Below are 10,668 nucleotides of genomic sequence, written 5' to 3' on the forward strand. Positions count from 1 at the left end.
ACAGTATATAATACCTATAACACGCAAACTATGTGTTAATCAACTGTTGATGTTATCAGGAAGGCTCCAGGTCAACAGAAGGCTATTAGTTAAGTTTTAGGGGAGTCAAAAGTTGTATGTAGGTTTTTGACTGAGCAGGGGGTCGGCACCCCTAACCCTGGCATTGTTCAAGTGTCAACTGTACTGATAAAAAGTACTTTAAAATGGGGTGCCTGGGTGGCACAGCTGGTTAAGCATCTGACTCTTGGTTTCAGCTCAACCTGTGGTCTCGGGCTCACGCTCAGCCTGCTTCAGATTTTCTCTCCCTCTCCCTCTCTACCCTTCCCACTTGTGCTCGTTCTCTCTAAAATAAATAAATAAATCTTTTTTTTAAAAGTACTTTAAAGGGGCGCCTGGGTGGCTCAGTCGTTAAGCGTCTGCCTTTGGCTCAGGTCATGATCTCAGTGTCCTGGGATCGAGCCCCGCATCAGGCTCCCTGCTCCGTGGGAAGCCTGCTTCTCCCTCTCCCACTCCCCCTGCTTGCGTTCCCTCTCTCGCTGTGTCTCTCTCTGTGAAATAAATAAAATCTTTAAAAAAAAAAAAAAAAGTACTTTAAAATGTAAAATGTGCCTACCATAGACCCATTAATCCTACTTTTAAGACCTGATCCTACACACAAACACACATGCATATATAAGGATGTATATGTATCTCCTGGCCTAGAGGTTAATGGAATGAGAATACCATAAAGTAAAAAGAGAAATCTGCAAAGAAATACGTGTAGTATGATTCTTTTTTGTTGTTTATAAAGGGGATAAAGTATATAATTAAATAAATACAAGCAAAGCAGAAGGACACAACCAAACTATTAACATTGGTTACTCCACAGTATAAAACTGGATGAAGAGACAACTACTTTCCATATGCTCCTTTATATTCACTGATATTAGGGCATGTATCATTTTTGTATTTATAATATGAGAAATTTAATCTTTTAAATGTATAAAAAAGGCTTTTGCTGTGTTTTAGTTTTAATATGGCATTCTCTAAATTCTGAGTATTTAACATACAATCATCCTGCAAAATATAAACCACTGTGCTATGCCAAGCACCTTGACGGGGGAAAGGAAGAAAGGCAGAGGTGGTGCATTAGTGACTTCTCTTTTCATGGAAAGGCTTCATAGAGTGAGGGGTGGGGAGAGAAGGGAGGGGGAATGTCGAGGAGAAAGGATTTAAACACAATAAAACAATGTTAATAAATAAATAATAAAACAATGTGAAAATGGGAATTATTGGCAGATTCCCAAGCTTCCTTAAAAAAAAAAAAAGGGGCCAATTAACTCATAATGGTGTTCAGATACCATCTGTTTCCAATAACATGTTTTGTTTTGTTTTTCCTTTGGACAGTATTGTAGTTGTTAAGTCACACTCCAAAAACCAAATCTTCTTTGGGAAATATACTTTATCAATAACACCAGCAAACATTCTAAAAGCCTGAAGTCACGAGTTTAGAGCACTCTAGGGTAAGTATTACTTCATCTGCTTTCAAAACCTGTGTGGTAAGCCACTCCTAGGCTATACTGGGTATCAGTAGCATCAGGGAATGGGATGGCCGGGCTGCTACGAGCCCTACCACCCTGATACCTATATAGCCCTCTACAATTTAAGATTTTATTTTTATTTTTATTTATTTATTTGACAGAGAGAGACACAGCGAGAGAGGGAACACAAGCAGGGGGGAGTGGGAGAGGGAGAAGCAGGCTTCCCGCGGAGCAAGGAGCCCGATGGCGGGGCTCGATCCCAGGACCCTGGGATCATGACCTGAGCTGAAGGCAGATGCTTAACGACTGAGCCAGGCGCCCCAACCCTCTACAATTAAAAAGCTCTTTGATACACATGAATCAAATGCTCCAGCTCATTAAAAGGCATTCAGATAAAACACATACACCTATCATTGTAAATATATGCAACAATTTAATCTCTGATGAACAAAAAGGTGGCAAAGCATGAACTTGAAGTGTGTGCTTGTGAGCCATTATGAATTATCGGTTACAACTGTAGAGCTGATACCCGAATATTTTCATAAATTGAAAACTGCGGCTGAGTAAGTGCCACAAAACCAAAAGCTCACTGTAACTTTTATAAACAAAGGTTGATTTCTTTGAACAAACTCTACTCCAGTGGACTTTGACTAAGAGTTAAGAAATAATGCACTCACAACTTTTCCTTTGTACATCAGTAACAAACAAGGGAAAATCTGGGCTATAATCCTTGACAAATTTTATTTCTCACAACACTTCTTCCTCAAAGGGGGGGGAAAAACACTTAGTAAATGTGGTTTCACCTCATGCAATGATGATTTTGCTAAAAGGATTACTATAATTGTGTTATTAAAGTTTGATTAGTAAGATAATTAGAATTTTAAAACTGAAAAATCTACTTTAAAAAAACTTAACTAGGCACTCAAAATAACATATACGCCAAAATGCCAAACACTAAAAATGAAAGGCGTATTTCCATTTACTATCAGATACAGCAAAGATAAACAAATTTTATGTTTTCTACTCATTGGAGGTATTTTAGATAGATTAAATAAAACTTTTCCACAAAAACACTCCATCTAAATGAAGCCGGTAAGGCATACTTTCAGATATTTGGGATGGTCCAATATAGAGAAGGAAATGAAAAATAGGTCTGTTCACAAAGAAACAAGTCATCATAAAAGGAGTAAGAATAAGAATTCAAGTATAAGACTCAAATGAGGTTAAGTGATAACCAGAAAAGACCACATAAAGCACATACATTTAAACCAGAGACCAAATTTTACAGTAAGAGTGGGAATAAGAAGCCAGAGTAACACATTCTCTTGAAAAAAATTTTAAATAGTTTTTTTAATCTGATACGTAATAAAACTTAATCTTATATGTAATAAAATATTTAATAAAGTCCTATATGTAATAAAAAATCAGGTTATAATGATAACTATCTGCTTATTCTTACAACATGAAGAGTGAATCAAATGTTGCCTCTGTGGCAAAAATTTTTTCAACAAACTGGACGATAGTCCAATTCAACATCACTTGATTTTAACAGTGCAATCATAAAGGTTTTTTGGTTTGGGAGGATGTTTCTGTTATGTTTTTTTCCCCCCAAAGAGAAAGGCTACATCAAGCTTCCCAAATGCCTGTCTTAATATTTTAATCTTCAAATCATCTCTTTTTAAATGCCTCTAACTCAGGGTCATTCATCTATGTTGGCCTTTCTCTTCTTTACTTTTTAACTGGTCCACTGGATATGGTAACATCCAAAAATCATCTAGGAAGCTTATCACACAAAAAAAGCAGAGAGAGATGCACAGGCTAAGTGAAGTGGGGTTTTGGAATGGAGACTAATTCTATGAGTGGTACATTTAGTGAATATTTTGCTTTCCTATACAACTCTTCCCACAACCCTATACTGCAGGGACTTGGATAATGAATCGTCAGCTAATGAGAACCCCCTGTATTTGCATTTTTATCACCTGTTTATATAACAAGAGGGGATGTACATCTTGCTCTGAATATCTTAGGATATGTAAACTATATCTTGGTCAAGCCCACATTATAAATGACTTTTTTAAATGCAATATAATACTGTACCAAGGTTGTAAGGGAGTTCCTTTTCATATAGAGCCTCTCCAAGTACTGTAGTCCCTCATCTTTCAGTAACTCCAATGGAAAATGGTGCAGGTTCCTATAATTTAAGAACAAATTCTTGTGCTTTTCCAGCCTTGCCACAGAGATCGTCTTACAGAGTTCAGATGCCATGACTGAACATATCCCATCAGGCACACTGCAGCACTACATCTTGTCAAAATTGGTCCATTTCTAAAGAGAACAAGAAAATTGAATAATTATGATACTGCTCATATGCATTACCAAATAAACCAGTTAGCACATATAGCTATTTGCAGACATTAAAAAGAGAATTACACATTCAATGCCTGTATTTTTCTTTTCTAACAACTAAGTTTGTCACACATATTTAGATTAAAATGAGCAACTATTAAAAATGCCCTCACTATTTAAGCTTACTTAGCACTTAGCAGCAACAGTCCTAACTGAAAAAAATAGGTCTTGAATTTGAGACAGGAATGCTATACAGAACACAGACCAGTTTCATAACCTGCAACCAAAGCAAGCTGAAAAATCAGATATAGCAAACCCATTTCCTTCTTGAACTACCTCATTTTATGTTTAGCTTAAGGTATTTCAAAAATATTGATAAACACATATAAAATATATCTAGATCACACTGACAGCTTCATTTTCTTCATTTCTTAGTATATTGTCCTATATTCTAATTTTCTCTTTCTTTTATCTCTTTGGTTTTTTTTTTTTCTTTCTTCCTAGCTTTGTAGATTATCAGAAGTAGTAAAGAAGCATGTCCAAGAACATATGGTTTTATTATTTCAATGGAAGAAGAAATACTGACTAGGAAATAAGAACCTTGTATTATTACAATCTTTCCAGGCCTCAGTTGCCTAACATAAAAACAATGGAGATAGCAATTTATTGGTAAAGGCCAGAACCCAGAACAGATTAAATTCCCTCCTAGCTCTGAAAGTGACAGGGTAGGAAGAGAAATAACATTTGCCATCTTATCAACTAGGCACAGAGCAGAAACAAACTTCATTCACAATCACTTAACATAAGAAGAAACAAACTCAGAGCTTCAATAATTTGTCCAAGGTCAAAGAGCTCATAAGGGATAAAAGCAAGGATTTTTTTTTCCCCCCTTGGGGTAAAGAGGCTGTCCAGTGATTTTAAAGCCTGGATTCTTTACATACATAGACTCAAAGGACTCCACAGGATACTAAGGAAATGTGAAAACACTAAAAAGTTGAGCTTTGTTCAATGACTCTACTCTCATTTTCCAGGGCATCCTTTCTCAAACTCCCCAACAGAAAGTACCTTTCAAAGAGAATTTTTTTTTTTTTCTGAAGAAAAACTATTTTCACTGGGAATTAACACCAAGTTAGTGCGAAATGTAGTAACAAGCTTTTGATAAGCAGTTTTGATAACTTTTTTGGTTATTTTCTATTATTTCCAAACTCCAACTCCTAGCTAATAAGAAAGCACTTGCCATTTTACCTAAAAGAGCAGACAACATGGAATAGTCAGTAATATCCCCAATGCAACATGAGAATTCAAAACTTTCCCATACTGATTCTACCTACACACCTACCTATTTTTATGAGACATATGTGACTTTGAGCAACATACTTAATCTTTCTACATCTTAATTCTCTCACCTGTAAAGCAAAGGGGAACTAAACTAGAAATAATATCAATGATTCTGTGTGGAAAGAGAAGTTTCCTGGGTTACAATTCACTCAAGTAGTAAACTTGAAGCAGGTTAGAAGTCTCACAAGTGCCTCAAACTTAACACATTTTGATTTGCATCACCAATCCGAATTCTCCCCAGTGTTTCTCATCTCAATTAATGGCACACACCTCTAACCACCTAGCTGTGTAAGCCGAAGAGCTGGAAGTCATGAATGATTCCATCCTGTCATTCATCTGCCCACTCCAATTTGTCTTAAAGCTGGTGGTTTCCAGCTCCGAAATACATCTCAAATCCATCCACATCTTTCCCACCAGCCAAAAGCCACTGTCACCTCCTGCCTGGCCATCTGTATTACCGGTCTCTTGGTGTCCACTCTAGTCATATTCTAATACCTTAATCAGTTAGCAGGGAGCCTTTAATTAAATACAGTAAATCCCATACCTCTCAGGTAAACTCACTCCCTAGTGCACACATATCAACTAAATACAGCCTTCAAAAGCTTTTTTAGAAAATCAAACTCTCACCAGGCACTGAGGGCTCCTCACAATCTGGCCCCATGCACCTCTCCAGCCTTATCGGGCAGCACCCTCCCTGGCTTCTCATCAAGCTCCTGGGCTTTTCTAGGCCTTTTTTCCAGTCTCTTTCAAGAGCCGAACTCTTCACACCACTTGCTGCTCTCCTTTTAGCCTGGAAAGCACTGTCCCGTCAACTCTGAGTTTCTAAGTAAAAATCACTTCCCTATCCGAAACTATTCTCCTGTTATTCTTTCAGAGAAACCTATTTCTTTTATATGTAGGACTCCTCCCAATCTGTAATCTAAATATTTATTGGTGTACCCATCTATTGTCAAACTAGCCAAGAGACTGTAAGCTCCTGAGGGCAGAGATCTTGCTTTCTTCACTCTTGTATACCTGCCTGTGCACAGTATCTAGCACAAAGCAGGCCCTCAAACAGCTGAGGAGTGGATGAAAGTAGGACATGTAATACTACAAGGTAGATATTTTTCACTCTGTAATCTATGGTCATCTTGTAGATACTATATCCCAAGTGCTTGCTATGTACCATAAAGATCCCTAATCCGTACAACTCTGCATTGTGATAGACAGTATTTAGCCTGTTTTATAGGTAAGGAAGCAGTTTCTCAGAGGGTAACTTGCCAGAATTCTAACCCAGGTGGACCAACTCCAAAGCCGGTGCCCTGCCTTTACAATATAGCCTTTCAGGTACTTCAATGGGGCCTGTGTTTCTCCCCATCATCATTTAAGTGGTAGGTAAGGCTTATACAAATGTAAGACTACAAAGCAAAATTATATCCAAAATCCACTCATTGATGGAAGATCCAGGAAGAGAATTTAGTGTAACCTAATTGTTTTTCTTCTGAATCCTGAAGGCTGGGAATGGGATGCCTTTACAACATCATTACACCCTGTTAAAATGCATCTGGCTACCAAGGCAGTTTGGGAGATAAAATCTACACAAATGAAATCTGAAAGCTGCCAATAATAAATAACGCTAATGGTTTTCCAAAACGCATTCAATGGCAATATACAGCCCTTACCAGGATGGGTAATTTTCTTACATAAATTCCCTTCGCTACCTCTTATCTACAGTTAAAGATAAATGGTATACTTAACAATATTAACTAAACATATTCAACAGAACCTCCATAAGTTTTCTGACATGTAAACACCAAGCCACTTTACTGTTTAAAACAAATAGACAAACCATCCCACCTTAAGAAAATTACATACATTTTAAGCAGGTGTGTGTAGAAGTAAAGACCCTCAAACTGACTTCCGTATTTAATTCAGTAGAATACCCACTCCAATTTCCTAACATTGGAGATTAGAGAATTAAAAACTGTACACTAAAAGCATTTGTAAAAGGTTGTTTTCTCAGTAAGTCTGAAGCAAAACACCTGCCGCTTTGCCCGAGTTAACCAAACACTAAGGTCGTTACAGTTTGGAAGCGAGCCCAGGGGCAGGGATTTCACAGACCCGGTATCGGGATTCTCCGGCCACGGAGGGCGGGGGGAGCCCGGCAGCTATGGCGACCCGAGGCCGGGACGGGCCCGCTCGGGCCAGGGACCACTCGCCGCTGCCCCGACGCTTCTGCCGGACCCGTCGTGCTGGCCAGGGGGGGGGCCCTTAGCCACGCGAGCCACCCGACGCGACAGGCGGCCGCACTCACCTCGGCGCCGGCGGAGCCAGCACTTGGGGCACAGGCGGCGCTGAACTGCAAGCCGAGGGTCTGCGGGAGGGGCGGGGAGCCGGGGGGGCGGGGCGAGGCGCGGACGGCGAGGGGCGGGGCGGGGCGGGGCGGGGCGGAACCCGCACGACGGAGAGTGGGGGCAGAGGGAGCTGCGGAGAGAAAGACGGAGCATCGCGATAAGTCGTGCCTGTTCTCGCGGTTTCAAAACTGCACGGACGAGAAGTTCGTTTTCCAAGCGATGTGCCTATTGGCCAAGAGCGCGCTCCAGACTGGCCCCGCCCCCCGCTCAACATTGGCTTCCGGTTGCGGCTGGAGTATTGCTCTCTTGATCGCAGTCTTCTGCTTTGCTCTTTGAGGGGGATATTTAGCCTGCTCCAACCTCGGGAACTGCCAATAACTGATGTGTTCTTTCATTCATACATTCATTCAGGCACTCCCGCTCTCATTCATTGTACACATTGGGGAGTCACCACAACAATAATAACACCCGAGCGCTTATTGTGTACCAGGCAGCGTTCTAAGAGCTGTGCATATTCTCACTAAATCCTCAGAGCAATTTCATGACACAGGTACTATTATTATACTCGTTTAACGAGTGAAAAGCTGAGGTCTGGTGGGTTTATGTCATATGGCCAAGGTTAGTGTCAGGTGGTGAGCCTAAGCATAGGATTAAGGGCTCACTGTGCGCGCTGACAGGTTTGTTCCAAAGATGAGGCGCGTAATCTAGTCTCTACTCTTGAAATACCTGAGGTCTATTGTGAGAAACGATCGCTTAAAAGGGCAATGACAGCTTAGTAAGTTAAATATTACCTCAGTTCCTAGCGTGACTGAGTAGGCCGTCAATAAATATTTCTTTAAGACGAAAATTCCTATGTCAGCGGAAGGAGACATCAAAGGAAGAGCGCTTTATACTGGTAAAAAGAAAAGAATTCCAAACATTGTTAGGGAACATTTTAAAAACAATTTTACAATTTTCTGAGATGAAGAGTTTTTTAAACTTCCTCTCATGAAACTGCTGTCATTGTTCTTTGAAAAGCTTGCTGTTAATTTATTAGTGATGCATTGTCAAGCAACCTTGACTTTATAACTAGTTTCCCGTGGGTTTATTTAATTACTGTTAGAGATGAATAATCTAAAAAGCAGAGTTATACTAAATAAGAATAACACCTACTCCAAAACAAGATACGAGTTATAATGAAATACTAATCTCCTATTTATTAAACCTGGTCTTCAGAAGTTACTGAAGTATATGGCATGGGGAATGTCATGTAGCTCTAAGAACTTTGATACACATTTCTAAATACCTAAGAATTTGTAGTACTTAAGAACTTTTTGCTAGGCTTATAATGAGGAAACCTACAGTTTGTGTAAAAACAAAAATAGGGTGTTAAGTATCGACCCAAATGATAAAACTTGCTCCTAATATTGGAAAGTGACCCCCAAATGATTAACAATAGAATGACAAAATTTTAAAGCAATCAATGTTAGCCACGTAGTTTTCATTTCTTAAAAACATGAAATATTTTAACGCATTAATTTAACATCTGATGTTTGATCATAAAAAATGAATCATCTGGGGCGCCTGGGTGGCTCAGTTGGTTAAGCGACTGCCTTCGGCTCAGGTCATGATCCTGGAGTCCCTGGATCGAGTCCCGCATCAGGCTCTCCCTCTGACCCTCCCCCCTCTCATGTGCTCTCTCTCTCTCATTCTCTCTGTCTCAAATAAATAAATAAAATCTTTAAAAAAAAAAAAAAGAATCATCTTACAATGACTTCTACGCCCCTGAAACTGACACAAAAATAGCCACGTGATTCTATGTGTCAGAATGGCCATTTGGATGTGTGTCTATTTTCACATCTTGCTTCACTCAAAACAGTCACTCAAAATTCTTTAAGCTAGCGATTTTGCAGTCTTTGACAAACTTTAACATCAGCAGGCAGCGATACCACTTTAAGAAAATTCCAAGAAAAAAAACAACCCCATTTTAAAATTCCCACCTCTGGCTCCCCAGGATTGGGTTGCAAACTTCGACAAAATACTGTTCTCCACTCCCTATTGGTGCATGCTCTATCATTCATTCTTCGCCTGGAGTTTTGCGAAGTACCAGATTGCTTTACGGGAAAAGACTGCTATAATTTACTCTGGAACTGCCCTGCTTTAGACTTTTTCATGGTTATTAATTTGTACAAAGAATCGCAAACTGATACAGCGGGAATCAAACTGGCAAATCAGGCTGCCGAGACAACTGTGTAATTCGCTGGAAAAGGAAACGGAGAACCTCTCCTGCGTATGGGGTAAATCTAACAAAGGATTTTACGACACAGATTTGAGAGTTAAAGAAACTTTTCCCGTTTTTCGATAGTTTTAAAGGAATAAGCGTCAAAGGAGAATTTAACATACAGGCACAATCTAAGAGTGGCAGGAAGAGGAGTTTTCAGAAAGTGTTTTTAGGGTGAGGTTGGAAGAATGTTATTTCCAAATAATCAGTGGATTTTTGAATGGTAAAGGGAACAAGGTAATAAGAATAATTATAGGTTATTATATACCCTAAAAAGCCGTGGTTTGTTGTTGTTGCATTAATACGAATTTAAAGGGACACTTAGTAATATTTTTGTAATTTTTAAGTAAAATGGGTATTTTTTGTATATTATACCTAGCATAATAGACAATTCATCTATCAGAAGATAGAAAAGAACATTAGAATCAGCTTTGGATCCAAATTTTGTGTATTTGTAGATTAGGAAATTCAGAGACAAATCTAATGACCAAGGAAAACATAATATTGTTATATGAAGCAGAATCAGTAGGTAATTAACATAAGGATAAATTCTCAAAAAAGAAATCCAACATTTATATTTTCAAAATGAGATTTTCATTAAAACTAAAACATGAAAGTTCAGGAAAATACTGATAAACAAGAATAACTTATATTTGAAATAGCAACATAATACTTTTTTAGGACTCGGCCCAATATAAAATTCCAAAATACAGCATCTTAAAGATTCTTCAGGTATTAATTCAACTAACAAATAATCTTAGTGGCACATCTATATCTCTACAGGGCATAACTTATAGTAGGTATGCAATAAATATTTCTTGAATGACTTCTGTTATATGGGGATATAAAATAATAAAATTAAGTCCCTCAA

General features: G+C 38.7%; 2 protein-coding genes across 8 annotated transcripts in view; one reads left to right on the forward strand and one right to left on the reverse strand.

Annotated features, from left to right (window-relative positions):
• Positions 1-7,826, reverse strand: part of LRRC28 (leucine rich repeat containing 28) — a 157,123-nt gene extending 149,297 nt beyond the window's left edge. For 2 of the 6 annotated variants that reach the window (XM_081831575.1, XM_031033521.2), the window contains exons 1-2: positions 7,498-7,826; positions 3,770-3,845 (exon numbers count right to left, since the gene is read on the reverse strand). In XM_081831575.1, coding sequence (XP_081687701.1) covers positions 3,770-3,845; positions 7,498-7,811 — 390 coding nt within the window. In that variant the 5' untranslated portion in view covers positions 7,812-7,826. Of the gene's footprint in view, positions 1-3,617; positions 3,846-7,304; positions 7,445-7,497 lie in introns of those variants that run through there. The other 4 variants (XM_031033522.2, XM_006738283.3, XM_081831578.1 and 1 more) reach the window with 3 other exon arrangements.
• A 1,766-nt stretch (positions 7,827-9,592) lies between these two features.
• The window catches only part of TTC23 (tetratricopeptide repeat domain 23), a 95,256-nt gene continuing 94,180 nt past the window's right edge, over positions 9,593-10,668 (forward strand). For both annotated transcript variants that reach the window (XM_081831579.1, XM_031033518.2), the window contains exon 1: positions 9,593-9,813. The gene's annotated coding sequence lies outside the window, so the exon portion shown is untranslated. The remainder of the gene's footprint in view (positions 9,814-10,668) is intronic.

Source organism: Leptonychotes weddellii, chromosome 9 (assembly GCF_054177405.1).
Source record: "Leptonychotes weddellii isolate Sample4059 chromosome 9, ASM5417740v2, whole genome shotgun sequence".
Classification (NCBI taxonomy): domain Eukaryota; kingdom Metazoa; phylum Chordata; class Mammalia; order Carnivora; family Phocidae; genus Leptonychotes; species Leptonychotes weddellii.